Raw genomic sequence first — 17340 nt, forward strand, 5'->3', positions numbered from 1 at the left:
ATAATTTACCTTGCCCAACTGTGAATAACATTTACATAGTCATGATCATGTAAACACTATTCTAACCAAAATGATATATCGGTGTTGAGGGGAGACAGGAAGTATGCGTGGTGGGGGACGGGGTTTGCTGAGGGCAGGAAAGGATACCAGTTCCTCCTATTCCATAGATGTCAATGGATAGACCTTAAAACTAGAATGAAAGAGTTATATTAAAATGTGATGTAAAGACATGGATGAAAATTTCAAAGGAATCTGCTAAAACAAAAATTGAAAGTGGTTGCTTCTTTCTTTGGAGTGTAAAATGAAAAAGGTGGAGGACTACTATTTTTCATAAGAAGCATTTTAGAATTAAATTTACATTTTGTGTATGAAGCACTCTGATAAAAGTAAAAATAAAATTAAACAATAGCCCTGCCCCTGACAACCTGGTGATCAAGATAAAAAGGCTGGTAGCTGGAGGATTTAATGTTTTGTATAGAAAAGGTTATTCAAAAAGGCTGAAAATTTAAAGTAGCTCAATTATACTTCATAGTTATGGGGAGTAAAGGGGGTGAATGACAGAAACTTATGCTCAGGTGATGAAACATCTTATGCTAAATGTACCTTCACTAACTGAAAATAGGGATGCTATACAAAATACAAAAGATACATATTTAAATGTAATTTGGGCTTCCCAGGTGGTACTAGCAGTAAAGAACCCATCTGCCAATGCAGGAGACATAATGCAGGTTCCATCCCTGGGTCGGGAAGATCCCCTGAAGGAGGGCATGGCAACCCACTCCAGTATTCTTGCCTATGAAATTCCATGGACAGAGAGAGGGGCCTGGCAGGCTACGGTCCGCAGTGTCGCAAAGAGTCGGACACTACTGAAATGACAGCATGTATGCACACAAATGTGAGTTACAACCTCCCAGACATCTCTTTCACTAGACCCTATTTGGAAATTTGAATCTGTCCTGTGATACTGCTTATTAAAACCACATATACAGTCTATTTAAATCAGTGTGAGCTGGATTATTTTCTAACTTGGAGAATTCACTTTAGTCACAAAATTTTGAAGCTTAGAACTCTATATTAGGGGCAATTTTGTTCCATGAGAGAGAGGCTTGGATTTAGTTTATTTGCCCAAGAAACATCTATGTTTGTACATATAATCAAGTACTGTAAATGTAGAAAATTAAAAGTATATAAAAGTAGGTAAAAATCAAGTATTCTTATATATATATATGCCTATATACAAATGTATGTGTGCTTATTATGCCAAGGATGTATGTACATTATATGTTATTCTTCAATAAGTATTGCAAAAATATAATTAGCTATACCTTTGAAAGAGAGAATGGAACTAGATTCACTGAGACAACAGAATGCTCACAGCACAGTTACTGCAGCCAAGCATCCTGAATTCAGATACCGACTTGACCACTTAATAGTTGGGCACATCACTTAACTTTTCTGTGTTTCTGTGTCCCCATGTACAAAAAGGAGATAACAACAATGGGAACCTTATGGTACAGTTGAGAGAATTTAATGAGCTGATACATGTAAAGCACGTACAATAGTGGTTGGAAAATAGTACATGTTATATGAGGCATGTTGATGGTGACGTTAACAATACCTTACAACCCATCACCTATAGATCCCAACTACGGAACACACATACATACAAGTACATGCTCCCATGGGTATTTACAAAAGCTTTCTTGTCTTTGAACTAAAACACCTTATTCTCATCTTTGAACTTATCCAGTAGGGGAAAAAAAGACCACCAATAATATCAAAATTTTAAGGATAGCAAAAATATTCCTTTTTCCCTCCATCTAATAGAGTAGAAACAGTGTCAGACTTTATTTTTGGGGGCTCCAAAATTGCTGCAGATGGTGATTGCAGCCATGAAATTAAAAGACGCTTACTCCTTGGAAGGAAAGTTATGACCAACCTAGATAGCATATTCAAAAGCAGAGACATTACTTTGCCAACAAAGGTCCATCTAGTCAAGGCTATGGTTTTTTCCAGTAGTCATGTATGGATGTGAGAGTTGGACTATGAAGAAAGCTGAGTGCCGAAGGACTGATGCTTTTGAACTGTGGTGTTGGAGAAGACTCTTGAGAGTCCCTTGGACTGCAAGGAGATTCAACCAATCCACTCTAAAGGAGATCAGTCCTGGGTGTTCTTTGGAAGGATTGATGCTAAAGCTGAAACTCCAGTACTTAGGCCACCTCATGTGAAGAGCTGACTCATTGGAAAAGACCCTGATGCTGGGAGGGACTGGGGGCATGAGGAGAAGGGGATGACAGAGGATGAGATGGCTGGATGGCGTCACTGACTCGATGGACATGAGTTTGAGTGAACTCCGGGAGTTGGTGATGGACAGGGAGGCCTGGCGTGCTGCGATTCATGGGGTCACAAACAATCGGACACAACTGAGCGACTGAACTGAACTGAACTGAATAATGCCTAGTTAAAGGCACAAATGCTGCCTTAACTGCTATGTCAAGTTCCTGGACAAGTTACATCAAAAATTCCACCTCCTCTTTTCATGTTTTGAACTTATATTAAGTCAGTCAGATCAGCTTTTTTTAAATTAATAGTAAAATTAATTTTTGTTCTTATTCATATTTTGCAATTTTTATAATGAAATACAGTGCCATATGGCCAATGAGTGCTTAACAGTTCTTTCACTGAACTTTCATAAAAACACTAATAAATGAAATAAGCATTACTTAAGCTTTTATATAAAATATTTCAAATACTTTTTACTTTGGAGAAAACAGACTCATTTAATTTTTTCATTTCTAACTTCTATCAATCTAATGAAAACAAGAAAGCAATCTGCCTTAACAAAGCCAATCAATTTATTGAGTTCTAATATTTATTGAGGATATTAAACTTTATAAGCAGTTGAGAAATATAGGAAAAGATACATTCAATTACGAAGAGCCTTTTTATAAGAAATATGCTCTATTAATATAAAACTTGGCCTCATCCTATCCAGTTTTATGGACAGAGGACTCTGAGATATATGCTATCTAAAGGAAACAAAGAATCCTATATCCAATGTACCATAAATAGTGTGTGCGTGTGTGTGTGTGTGTGCACTCAGTCATGTCTGACTCTTTGCAACCCCATAGACTGTAGCTCACCAGGCTCTTGTGTCCACAGAATTTCCCAGTCAAGAATACTGGAGCCTACTCAGTAAAAATACCATTTCCTACTCCAGAGGATCTTCCCCACCCAGGAAGTGAAACTGTGTCTCTTGCATCTCCGGCACGGGCAGGCGGATTCTTTACCACTAGTGCCACCTGGGAAGCCCTACCATAAATAGACAAAATAGTTATTCTCCAAACTGTTTTCCTGGAAAAGAATTTTTACATTAAAGCAAAACTGTATGTCTTTCTCATAAGTTTTTCTGCGCCAGCGAGCAGATAATCAACTACATATCACAGAACCTCCTCAGTAAGGATATATTTCACTAAGCAAAAAGTAAAAATTATAAACATTGTAAAAGTTATTTTAATCTGCTAGCCTCTTAATTTATAAGTAAAGACTCAGGTTTTTTCCTTAAGTAACATTCAACACAATTTAAAACCACCAAAGTCAGATTTGCTTATCTTGGAAAATGAATACAACCTGAGACTTACCTCTCTGCAAATAAAAACTATTTTAAAATATAACATACTTGACCAGACATTTGAATATTTTAAAAACATGGTGCCTTTGGACTCCTACTTACATACTACGTAACCAACACTTTTAATAAACAAAAAGTTTGATGAAAGCCTGAATTCACTAAATGATAAATGATAAACTCCAGTCTCTACCCTGTCAAATGCTAAACTCTGCAAGCTTTCAGCGTTAAGTATCTCTGTGTCAGTTGTTTATTTTTCCTTTCCCAGTGATTGGAGGTTTAAAAATATTATATTACTTATAGTTAGTAAATAAGAGAATTCCACTGCCAAATATTTGTACAAGATAATGGAACAGCCGACATTCTGTTAAGAATCCACCCGGATGAAACTAACAGTCCAAGAGCACTTGTGCTTAGAACACATCCCTACACAAAGCCTTTGTTTTAGCCAAGTCTCAAAACGATGTCATAGCAGACATAGGCTTGGTACTTTCTGAAGGCCAATTATTCACCACGCTTCGTGTGTCTTTACAAAAATTTCCAAAAAAAAAGGCAACATTAAATTTCCTTTCTTTAAAGAATCATAAATGAGATGAGTTCAATCTAGTTGAGAAAAAGCTAGAACCATACACCAGTTTTTGAAGAAATAAAGTCTTGTCATTCTTGAGCCCATGCAGAAAAGTGAGCTAAAGTAAGAAAGTGATTGGTAAGCTGTGGTCCTTTGTGCATGCTTACATTTGAGTAAAAATATAGAAAACTTTTTGTAATAATGTATCTTAATTCACCCTCCTTTCCATCTTATTGACACTGGTAATTGATGCACTAGTTTCTCTATCAGAGATGCTAGTGAAGTTGAGATTAGTAGGTGTTTGCTTCACACGCAGTTCAAACCGCGAGACAGAGAAATGTGTTATGCCAGGATCAGAGGGACTCAGCCAAGGGCTATGGGTTCTCAGGGTCAGTAATGTATAGCGTGACAGGTAAACCATTAAGGGTGAGACAATAAAGCAACTGGTCACGCTAGACAGGTCACCACATATATAGTTTCTGCTGCTTTGTAAGCCAGGTCAGCTAAAGTCTACAAGCTCGGCCCCATTGCAAAAGATTTACAGGGTGTTACTGGTCTTAGAAGAGGCTGTCTCTACGCATTACTGGGCTGTTCCTCAAAATGCGAGACAGGGGTCTCCATCACCAGAACCTGGATGGGAAAGTACAGAGGAAGTATCCCAAGCAACACAAAGGACACTGGATTCAATCCCAGTCATGCCTCTCACTCAGACCCCAGTGTGGTCAGATCCCCTGCAAACACCAGAGGGCCAGGAGTCATTCCCACAGGCATCTTTAAGACAACACCAGTTAGAGCAGGCTAGGAAATTGGAAATTCTAAGAGACTTATTAGATAAAAAGAGAATACATACTTTACTATCTATAATAACTTTTAAATTGATCTATATTTGCAAAATTATATTCTAAATCACATTCTTTGGCTTTACCTTTATTTTCAGACAAGATACACATTTTAACTTATCTTTGCACATTTTTTAGGAAAATCTCAAGCCAACTTGTTAAAAGAGTTTTAAAGGAATTCCCTGGTGGTCCAGTGGTTGGGGCTCCACGCTTCCACTGCAGAGGTGACAGGTTCAGTCCCTTCTCAGGGAACTGGGGTTTTTGCAGGCTGCATAGCAAGGCCAAAAAAAAATTTTTTAAGAGTATTAAAGGGGAATGTATTCTTTAAATTTTATAAATCCATGAATACAAATATTTATTTCAAGTGAAGAAGTTTATTCTGTTTTTCTTTAGTTTTTTGATAAATCTACTCGAGTAAAAATACTTTATTCCTGAACCAAAAATATGTATCTTCCTTTTTAAAATAATAAAATGTAAGAACACAAGCCTGTCTGTCCACAGTCACACTTAAAGTTCAGGGAAAGAAAATCATATGTGAATAACGATATAATTACAAAATTGTCACCAAAGTGCCCAAACATCAGTAATAGAATCTAGTTGGTGGAAGACACAATTTAATCGCACCAATTACAGATGAATTTTTTTAATGCATGTTTGTTACAACAAATATTTTAGTTATAAGAATGTTGAAAAGTTGAGATCCTTGAAGACCTGTTTTTATAGACAGACTAATAATAATTTGAAAGGTCCATATCCATTATCATTAGATAAGTGCTTCTAACGTGCTTAAAAATTTTGTTCTTAAACAAGTTAAGCAGTTCTGTAACAATCCTCTGCTACTAGTCAACTGTTTATGGAACATTTTTTCCCCTGAGTCTGGGAAACTGTGGCAGCATTCCAAGAACTACTGTTCTGACCATTCCACAAGAGCCCTTGTCTGGCTGGTCTCCCTGAGAGCACCCTTGCCGCACACCCAGTTTCCTGGTGCCTACTTTAGCTTGATATGACTATAACTTTGCTATTAAACCTGAACTCAAAACATCCAGAGTAATAAAATTTTTATTTCTGATGTACATCTGTGAAAAATTTCTAAAACCTTAGCTAGACTGCCCCACCTGAAAACCTTTATTCCTTCATTAGTAAAGGCACATTGGTAGAAGAAAAATGCATCTTCCATTCTCTCTTCTATCATTAAAAAAGTTTCTCTAAATGCGGAGTCCACTTAGCCCAGAGCGGCAGGATTGGGTAGCGATCCCCTGCCGGGTAAATGAGATAAGAGCCCAGAAGAAAGTAAGAAGGGATACTGCTTCAGGGTTATGTGGCAAAAGATAGAGCAGATCACATCACTCTTCAGCTCCCCAAACTTCACACTGCAGAGTACATGCACAGGATATTCAAGACATCTCCATGATTTGGCTTAAGTCACACAGTCAAGTCTTAGCCTGGCATGCCTGGCACACGTCTCTCCAATGACCTACACATGCCCTTTGCCAAGCACTCCATGAACTTCTGAATCTTATCACAATTACTCTCTCCACTAGCCTTTCAATTCCTCAAAGTCCCTTGCTTCCCCAGCAAAGGTCTTTCCATCAACCTTTGCCCATCTCTGCCCATGATTCACCGGAATTCTGCCTTCCCCCTTAGATCTCAGTTCAAATGCTTCCTCTTTTCGCTATTAAATACTTCCCATAGAAGAAGCTATCTATCCTTCCTCATAGTGGTGGTTGTTGTTTTTAAGTACTTTAACAACACAAAAAAGAGCTTTTAGAATTAAAGTATTTTAATTACAAAACAAAAACTTCTCAGGGTCTCCTTAAAAGTTATCAGTCCGTGTCTTCAATTCAGCTGTGTAAACTCTGCACAGAAACTGGAAAATTTATATTTTAAATGGTTGTTTTCCTAGAAGAGTCACTGAACAGATTCATATGTTTACTTAATTAGAAACAATTTTGACATTGGATATATAATCTAATAAAATTCCAGTATTCTAAAAGAGGGTTCAGGATGGGGAGCACATGTATACCTGTGGCGGATTCGTTTTGATGTTTGGCAAAACTAATACAGTGTTTCAGGTTTAAAAATAAAATAAAAAATATAAAAAAAAAAAAAAGATGTTTCTGAAATGTCTTCACAGCTGTGACCATACTGAGAAAATGCATAGCTTCCAAATTATAAAGTTTTACAGGGAAGCCTGGCGTGCTGCAGTCCATGGGCTTGCAAAGAGTCAGACACGACTTAGCGACTGAACAACAGCATCAAAAACTGAAATAATATGGTAATCTAAAGAAAATTCAGGGATAATCACTTATTTCTGAATAATTCAAATATATTGCTTAAGAGGAATACTAAGTGATACAACTACAGTGCTTATATTTAAACTAAAATTAGTGTTTCTGTCATGTGAGCTGAGAAGATTCATCTTAATTTGAGCACATTATCAGAGCCTGTTATCACCCTGCATCTGAATAAAGAAGGAAATGGGCACTTCCCTGGTGGTTCCCAGTGGTTAAGATTCCAAGCTACCACTGCACGGGTTCCACACATGGTCAGGAAACTTCCCTGGCCTGTCAATGCAGGAGAGGCAGGTTTGATCCCTGGGTTGGGAAGATTCCCTAAAGAAGGAAATGACAACCCACTCCAGTATTTTTGCCCTGGAAATGCCATGGACAGAGGAGCCTGATGGGCTACAGTCCATGGAGTCACAAAAGAGTCCGATGAAACTAAGTGACCAAACCACCTCACCTACTGGAAACTAAGCCCCTGCATGCCACCCAGCATGGCCAAAAAGAAAAAAAAAGAAAGTAAAGAAAAATTCACATTCTTCAGATATTGCATACAAGTAAATTTTAAACTTCATTTTTCCAGAAAGTCTTTCTAAAAGTTATTTTCCTCATTATAGCTTAAATAATTAGTTCTTAATTCTCTCATCTTTTGTGTCATTTGCTTGACTATTGATTTAGCTCTATTTCCTAAGTCTTCTAGACACTGATATGATTTCAAATGAATAGTTACTGCTCCACCCAGGCCAAAGGAAGTCAATAGCAAACGTGGAAGCAGAAACTCTACACAATTGCTGAATTAGCCTCAAGGTAGCATCTGCTGAAATCACCCTTTTAAGAGCACGTGCTGCCAGAGAAATATCCGTCACTGAACTCCACACAGACTGGGAACATTCACCAAATCGATAGGTATAGATTTATATGGCTTACATTTAGCCAAAGCTATTGCAAATGTATATATTAAGAAACAATATATAACAAAGCTTAAAATGCTTACTATGACAGAATATACCTAAATTATACCAAAGTCAGAAATACAAAACCTTGAGCCATTCATACTTCAAACCCTAAAGTAAGCAAAAAGCCCAAAGAACACTCCAGATCCTGTCACAAAGACCCACCACTAAGGGCAGGAATATCATGACATTTCCTTTCAAATACATTTGCTTATGTGCTTTCCTGGGGTATAATTAGAGGCAATCAGGCCAGCTTCTTTTAAGAAACCAAGATGTGCAAACTGAGCCTCTGGATGCAGAAATGTCTACATCATCTTTGGTTTCCTCTGACTGAAATTTTTGTGAGTTTAACAACTAAATTTTAAAACTACAACTTTAAAAGAATTCTAGTTAACATGTCAAAATAAAATGCCTATATTGAATGGGATATGTTTCTATTAGATTAGAAACACATAGATACTGAATAATATCCTGTTTCCTGATGTCAAGTAATTCAAACATTACTATCATGTGCAAAAATACTATCTCAGAAAGGTATGCTGAATTCAGCTGTCTTCCATCCAGTCCCCAGAGTCTTGGTCCAGACCCCGTCCATGCTTCCAAGGACTAGGGGTTGTGCTCGGTCAATCAGTCATGTCCAGCTTTTTTGTGACCCCATGGACTGAAGCCTGCCAAGGCTTCTCTGTCCATGGGATTTCCCAGGCAAGAACACTGGAGTGGTTTGCCATTTCCTTCTCCAGGAGATCTTCCTGACCCAGGGATCAAACCCAGCTCTCCTACTTGTGTATAACCACTAACCATCCTTCCCAAAGCCTCCACTCCTAAATGTTATCATTTCATCAAATGCTAGACACACTCACTGACCACAATCCAAGGGAAAACATTAGACTCTCCTACAAAGATCTTCATGGTCTTCAGACTACTTCAACCACTTTTCACTGACACCATAGCCACCAGAATTTCTAAATTTTGCCTAAACTTGCCAAGTTCTTTCACAGTTCTTTTTTTTTTTTTCATTAGAAATGCTTGTTTAATGTGGTTCGTTTTCTTCTTTTTTTAAATTAATATATTTATTTTAATTGGAGGCTAATCACTTTACAATATTGTAGTGGGTTTTGCCATACATTGACATGAATCAGTTGACCCTGAGGGATGGGATGGGGAGGGATGTGGGAGGGGGGTTCAGGATGGGGAACACATGTACATCTTTGCACACAGTCTGCATGTAACTTCCCTCCTCCGCCAGAAAACTCTTATACACTTTCAACATCCAGCTCAAACAAAGACTCTCCTGCAAAATCTACTGGAAACCTCCAGCTGCTCCTTATTCAGGGTTCCCACACTAATTTATTTATAACTTTAATAGTCTATTTTGCTTTTTTATTTTCTTTGCAGTATCCCATTTCATCTCTGTATCTCATGTTTATCACAGACTGGGTACTCTTACTTTCCCTCAGTTATAAAATACATCTAACCATATAAAGTTGCTATAAGTATTTTCTGAGAAAACAGAGCAAAACTCTGGGCAGATGCTGAACATGTAATCAATGATATGATGGACCTTGACTTAGAAATAAAGATACTAGGCTATCAACCAAAACTATTAGCAGATAATAAAGATACTTAATTTAATAGTTTAATTTTAACTTAATAGGTTATCAGTAGCATTATCACTATTAAATGTGTAACTACTTGAAAGAAGAACTTTGAGTCCATAGGAAATTAACTCCAATTTTAAGATATTCCAGTTTTGCATTATGATTTTAAACAACAGAACACCTAGGATGGTTTATTTCTCCATGGCCATTAAAAATGTACTTGATTTCCATCAAGAGAATCATTTCAAATCTGGTGCAACCACTGGATATTTTAAGAAAGTTTAAAAGTGCTTCCACATAATCACTAGCTATGTGAAAATTCTCTGGGATAATAAGGGTGAAAAAATAAAATAAAACCTTTCCATTTATATATAAGGTACTGATCTTACACATGTGAGATGCATGCAACTTAATTTCTGACCAGGACCTGACAAGTTGTGGGTTGCTGGCAGTGGAGTACATATTAACATCGCACTCTGACAAATGACAATCTCCTGATGGTGACATTCAGCTGCTGTCGATATTGTAAACACGTCTGTTCAACCTGTTTACATTTCCCCTGAGCTGGCACTGCTTTCCTAATGCCTATGTTAATAGCAAGGTAGAACTGCAATAACAAATGAATTTCATTTAGTCTACAGCTAAAAGCCTTGGGAAGTACCCATCTAAGGCTTAAAACCAATTTCCATTTAGCTTTGATTTCTCTCTAAAACAGAAAAGAAGTTCTGCTACTGAAATTACTTTGAAAGTCATGGCACATTCAAGTTTATCTTCTTAGTCATTTTGGCGTGTCTTCCCAATATAATTGGGATTTAATTACTCATAATCTCTTACTACAAATACATCGAAGTTTCTGTTCTGTGACAGTTTCACATTTATAAGAACAAATCTGGTTACAGTAGGGTTGCTAACTTCAGGAAATAAAAATACAAGATGCTCATTTAAATTTGACTTTCAGATAAGAAAATGTTTTAGTAGATGTATATCCTAAATGTTGCAAGGAAAATACTTATACGAAAATATTATTCGTGTCTAGCTGAAATGCAAATTTAATTGTATGTTTAGGAAACTTAAATTAGGGTGTTTTAACAATTTGTACCTATAATTCAATAGAAGGGTCAAATTCTTGATCATGATTCTCAATAAATGTTTTCCTACAGATGGCCTCTTAGCCTGCAGTTGTTTCTTTGGGGGGTGGGGGTAGGAGTCAGGTAGAGGGTAGGAGAGTTGTAAAGCTTTTTCTTGACCAGTCAGATGAATAATGGCATTTTGACTTTGACTTATGCTTAAGTAGCACCATCGCCCAGTTGTCAGCTCTTTTTTTAGTAATCATGCAAGAGATATGGCAGCTCTCAGAGATACAAGTTGTCTTTAAAAAAAGAAAAATGTTTCCTCCTCTAAGCTAGTTTATGGGTCTTAAAAGTGAAGCATGATTTTGAATACAAGGAAGTGCACAAGTTGGATTGAATGCATTGGGCTTTCTTAAAATTTACAACTACAATTAAGGAACCTTTCAAACTTTTTTTTTAATTAGGATAAAAAGCTAAAGGACACAAAAGAAGAAACCATGAGAGTTGCCTTGCAAATATTTGCCAAAGACCTCATAACCCATCATAACCTGCATGAGTGCTGCTCCACTTTAACAAGCCACTACTGTCTGAACCTAACAGCCAGGTTCCTGCCTGAAAATCTCATCCATCATTGTCTTCCAGACACCATCCTTCATCTGATGTGCTGACCATTTCTACTCACACTGTTCTAATTTTCTGGTTATTATTTGAGTTCATAAAAAAACTATTAAAGCAATAGGCAAGATGAATGGTTCATATTATCAAGCTGTTTGCAGTCTGATAATCTGGGCTGGTTATAAAAAAAGAAATTTATAATAAGAGAAAAGCACTGAACTTCAAACGTTGAAACATGTCTGTTGGAGACCCTGGTAAAAGCCCAGTGAGAATGGACTTGGCAGTCAGAAACATGGAGGTCTGAATCAAAGCTTTACCTGTTACTGCTGAGTGACCTTGGACATATTAATAAACCTCTCTGAACTTCATTTATAATTATCTATCTTAGATGATTGTTGAGTTTAAAATGAAAGATTTATAGAAAACATTTTATACAATGTAAGATACATAATCCATATTGAATTAAGATACTTAAGTATTTAGGAAAAGGAAGCAATTAAAGAGCAAAATCCCTGGAGAAGGAAATGGCAACCCACTCCAGTATTCTTGCCTGGAGATTCCCATGAACAGAGGAGCTTGGCAGGCTACAGTTCATGGGGTCACAAAGAGTTGGACATGACTGAGTGACTAACACACACACACAAAGAGTAAAACAGTGTCATGAAGGTGTTACACATATGTTGTTAGAACTAGACTGTGATGGTCTGAATACCATATGCTCCATTTATTAGCTATGCAAACTTAGGCAAATAATTAAACCAATCTGTGCCTCATTCCCTCACCTACAATATGGTGAATAATAATAGTATCTATCTCAGGCTCAGATGGTAAAGAATCCATCTGCAATGCACGAGACCTGGGTCCAATCCCTGGGTTGGGAAGATCTGCTGGAGGAGGGCATGGCAACCCACTCCAGTATTCTTACCTAGAGAATCCCCATGGACAGAGGAGCCTGGTGGACTAAAGTCCATGGGGTCGAAAAGAGTCAGACATGACTGAGTGACTAAGCACAGTACATCTCATTAGAATTGTGGAGAGGACAAAACTGTTTAATTAATATAAAACTCTTTATGTAAACCTATACAGCCTGTAAGCCTTACGTTTTGTCAGTACCTGAGAAAAGTCAGCTACTTTTGATTATCATCATCATCTTCATCATTATTACAATTTCAGGAGGCACTATTTCAGACAAACTGTAACAGGCCGTTAGTACTGAAACAGAAGTATTAGAAGAAATCCCTAGCTAAGAGAACAGCAAGAATAAGGGCAGGAAAGAACACAGCCAGAAAAGTTCGTTCATGGGTCAGAAAATCCAGTTGGACCAGAAAATAATGAAGTAAGAAAGCTAGAAGTGACAGATGAAGGTTTGATTGCAGAAGAGCTTGATGCAAGATTAAGGGGTCTCTAAACACTTCATTACCCCATCAAGAGTCTTTCAAGGTTTTGGAAAACAGGAGTCATGTGGTCACTGTAGCATTATATTAACCTTGCAGCACTGGCTTGGGGTAAATTAGAAAGAGACAACAGAGGCAGGAAGTTTAGTTAGGGGGCTATGAAGTGTTTCAGTAAGAAGTCAGAAGAACCTGATTCTGGGCATTCCAAATGAGAATAGAAAAGAAGGCACACAGGATCCGAAAGTTGTAGAACTAGAACCTTATGGGACTTGGCAACTGTTTAGAGAAAGAGGCTACGGAAAGAAAGCCAGAAGGGAATAAAAAAACTGTCTGAGAAGCAGATTAGTTATGAGCGACAGGTAACTGGGACCTAAGATTACAGATCATTCTTCAAGCAAGGGATAGGTTGTGCTGGGTCTAGACAGGAAACTTGCTAGGAGGAGAGAAGCAGCCTGATGTGAATGGGGGAAAAACTGCCACAGATAGTCAAGGGGAAGAAAACGACCAACATGCAGATGGCAGCCATGGACATGGGGAACAGCGATGCACCAAAAGCTGCTTTATGGAAAAGAGTACATCCACTTTTGAACTGTGGTGTTGGAGAAGACTCTTGAGAGTCCCGTGGGCAGCAAGGAGATCAAACCTGTCAATTCTAAAGGAAATCAACTCTGAATATTCATTGGAAGAACTGATGCTGAAGCTGAAACTCCAATACTTTGGCAACCTGTGAAAAGAGCTGACTCATTGGAAAAGATCCTGATACTGGGAAAGACTGAGGGTAGGAGGAGATGGGGGCGACAGAGGATGAGATGATTGGGTAGCATCATTGACACTCAATGGACATGACAGAGTCATGTCAATGGACACTATCTTCTTCTCCAGAAGATAGTGAAGGACAGGGAAGCCTGGCATGTTGCAGTCCATGGGGTTGCAAAGAGTCGGACATGACTGAGCGACTAACAACAAGAACAACCAGGGAAAAGGGGAGGGGATGGGATACAGCATCATCAAACTACTCCAGTCATCCTCCTGAAGGGTGGGCTGATCCCTTGGGATTGAGCTTGGAGCTCTTCTCTAGCCTCAGTACTCATAGTAAATCTTACTAGAGGTCTCTTCAGACAGAAGTGAAACTGTCTATCCACTGTGTATAACCTGGTCTGATGGCAAAGGTTAGTAGTGCCTATATTCTCTGAAGTGTTTGAAGAATGAATGAATGAACAAATTACCGGTCCTTAGAACCTCAGCCCTCCGTGCCACCTTTGCATCATAAGGTTCTTTCAGCATCACAAACTAGCTCCTATGCACAAGTCTCTATGATTCATCCTGCCCCAAGGAGAGCCCAAATTACCTTATTTGTCAAATTGTTTTACTTCCATTCAAATAACCTAAAGGAATGTATAGATGGTTTTCAAAATATGTTCCTAAAAGTCTTCGAGATTCTATGAAATATGTTATCCTACTCCTCCCCATCCCACAGTCCAGGAACCATCCAGAATCATACAGGTTGGGAGGAGGAAGAATCATATTAATAGTAGCCAGACCTAATGACTGTATACATGGGACATCATTGTAAGACTGTGGTTTTAGAAAATGATTCTGAGATTTTAAGTTTCGATACCTTATCCATCCTTTAAAATATGTTTTATATAAGTCCTTTATTTTATGTTTAAATTATTATCCAGATTTCTTAAATTGCAGCATAAGATTCTAAACCCTTCCACCTCCTTTCCCCTGAAAGAACAATGACATATTATAAATAAAATATAATCAAGATCATTGTATACCAAAGTGGACAGAAGTGAGGAAATGGGCATGTACCCCTTCTCTGAGGGTAGTTTATTTTCTGCAGCATTTTCTGTTTTCCAGTCACACAACCTGAAGAGTCATCATCCATGAAGCCAAGTAATACATTAACACAGGTTGTTCCTGTGAAATGCAAAGCTTTAGTTTAGCTTCACGCTAAGATTCTGTTTTAATGGGCTTGGGACAGAAGCCAGGCGAGCCCTGGTGTGCAGGAGCTGGCTCCGGAATGAGAATTTGTGCTCATCTCTCCCCAGCTCTGCATTCAGCAACACTGTGTTGGTAACCTGAAATTGACCATGCTGGGAGTATTTACACCACAGAAATCTTCAAATGCTACAAATCAGGGCTTTTTTCTGCTCAGGTATCCAGCATATCAGCACACCACTAAAAAAAATTTTTTTAAGTTCCCTATAAGAAATGAGTGCACAGATACCATTGAGAACTACTGCAAAGAAAGGGATATACTCAATAAATTGCTTTTTTAGGAGTCTGAAGTGTCCACAATTACATTTTAGCAGTCTCAACTACCTGGTGCCACTAACATATTTTATACACTCAATGAGCTTCAAAAATTTATGTGTAAACTGTATTTTAAATGTTTCATATTAAAGGGGGGGTTGCTCATTTCTAAGCTAAAAATCTAATCATAGATTTTGGAATCATAGAAATGGAGTACTAAAGGAAATTTAAGAAGTAATTTAGTCCAATTCTTCCCAAATTTAAAAAAAAAAAACTAAGATTATGGAAATTGAGGCTTACTTCTTTTCACTAACCTAGGTAAAGGTGCTTGGTGCTTAGTCACTCAGTCGCGCCTGACTCTGTGACCCCATGGACTGTGGCCCACCAGCTCCGCTGCCCGTGGGGATTCTCCAGGCAAGAAAACTGGAGTGGGTTGCCATATGTAAAGGTAGCACTAGGATTATGATGCCTTTCTCTCTGTTACCTCACCCCCTGAATTCCACATGGGTTTAAGTGGTGGGTTTGTTTACAACAAGAAAGGAGAGAAAGAAACGGAATTCCATGATGACATCTCAGTTCAAGTCCCAAAAGGCTTATTGGAGTGGTAATAAGGTCCCTGACACTAGAAAAAAAAACTCATACTTTCAAATAAAAATGTCAACATGTGGCCTGAGTGAAATAATTAAATAGTGTACATATTTTTACACTTCATCTTGTGAGTACAGCAAACACTTGTACTGACATCATTTCTCATGGAAAGAACACTTCCCTTCTCACAGGATGTTGAACAATGACCACAGATTAGGGAACTGCTCTCACAGTTCCCTACGTATATAATCTCCTGCACTGATGAACCAATAATACAATACCGGTTGGTCTCTTTAACCACAATAAAGATGAGATATAAACACCATACCCATGCAAGTAGTAACAGATTTCTTTTCACTGTTCCACAGTATCCTAACATCCCCACGATGATTAGGAAACAGCAAACGGCAATCATGACCGGATGAACCACAGGAAAGTAAGTCAGAATGACAGCCTCCTCTACCCTGAAAGAAGAACAGAAAAGATGGTCGAATAGCAATATCCCATCTCACTTTCTGCACACAGAAGCAGATATTCTTCTATGATACTTTCATTAAGTCTTTATATTATAAATAGAATAAAAAGGCACCCAAGACATAGCACAAAACACAAAGGACTTGTGCACATGCCGTCACCAACTTGCTTGTTTGTTTTATGTTTTATCTTGTTTGGTTTAGTTTTTTATACAAGTGGTACAAAAAAAAAGAAAAAAACTTCCCATCTCAGCTCATTTAAAATATATTATAAGATAGGGACCTACAGTTTAAAAAGTCCACTTAATATTAGCGCCGAAGCCTTAACTTTCATGAGGAAACCACATGAAACTTCAGTATTTCCCAGCTGAGAAGACTCTCTTCTCTGATCTGGGACTCCGCATGCAGTGTGCACTTTTCCAAAAATATGAAACACTGCTATGGAAAGGGAAATTGGTCTATATTATAAAGAAGGGAGGGAGATGCCTTCTCTGCTCAAAAACCATGAAAAATGATTAACTAGAGCCTTAACAGTAAGAGTAATAACTAGGATAACAGAAAAAAGACCATGACTAAGTGCTTACTAAGCTCCATCCTGTTAAGGACTTTACAGAAATCCTTAGGAAAATTCAAAGAGGTATATAATTCCTATTCAGAGATGAAGAAAATGAGGCTCAGAGACATTAAGTAGTTTGCCATTTGTGATGTTAGTGGATTAATCCTTGAAATTGGGTAAGAAAATGACATGCGGGGTTTGGTTTTCATTAGCTCAGGAATATGAAGGCAAGAAAAAGTTGGCAAGTATTTTCTTAAGGAAAAGTAGGTGTGCTGTCCATTGTAACAAATATGGCTTGGTTCAAACACTGCCAGGACAGGCAGGTGGTATTACCATAACCAGAGGTGTCCTCTACAAACAGCAGTATACCTTAATGAAAATTCTAGAAAATCCAAGTGTTACCATGGGCAGGAAAAACTTTCCAAATGATCGGGGGTGAGCACTACCATCTAAACAGCTGAGGGCAAAGTTTCTTAGAAACTAGTGTCTGAGGAAACCCTGATGAAAGAATTTA

General features: G+C 38.0%; 1 protein-coding gene across 2 annotated transcripts in view; it reads right to left on the minus strand.

Annotated features, from left to right (window-relative positions):
- The window catches only part of TSPAN12 (tetraspanin 12), a 65757-nt gene that overhangs the window by 32317 nt on the left and 16100 nt on the right, over window positions 1-17340 (minus strand). For both annotated transcript variants that reach the window (XM_055590777.1, XM_055590778.1), the window contains exon 4: window positions 16126-16261. In XM_055590777.1, the coding sequence (XP_055446752.1) occupies window positions 16126-16261 (136 nt within the window). The remainder of the gene's footprint in view (window positions 1-16125; window positions 16262-17340) is intronic.

This window comes from Bubalus kerabau, chromosome 8 (genome assembly GCF_029407905.1).
Source record: "Bubalus kerabau isolate K-KA32 ecotype Philippines breed swamp buffalo chromosome 8, PCC_UOA_SB_1v2, whole genome shotgun sequence".
NCBI lineage: Eukaryota > Metazoa > Chordata > Mammalia > Artiodactyla > Bovidae > Bubalus > Bubalus kerabau.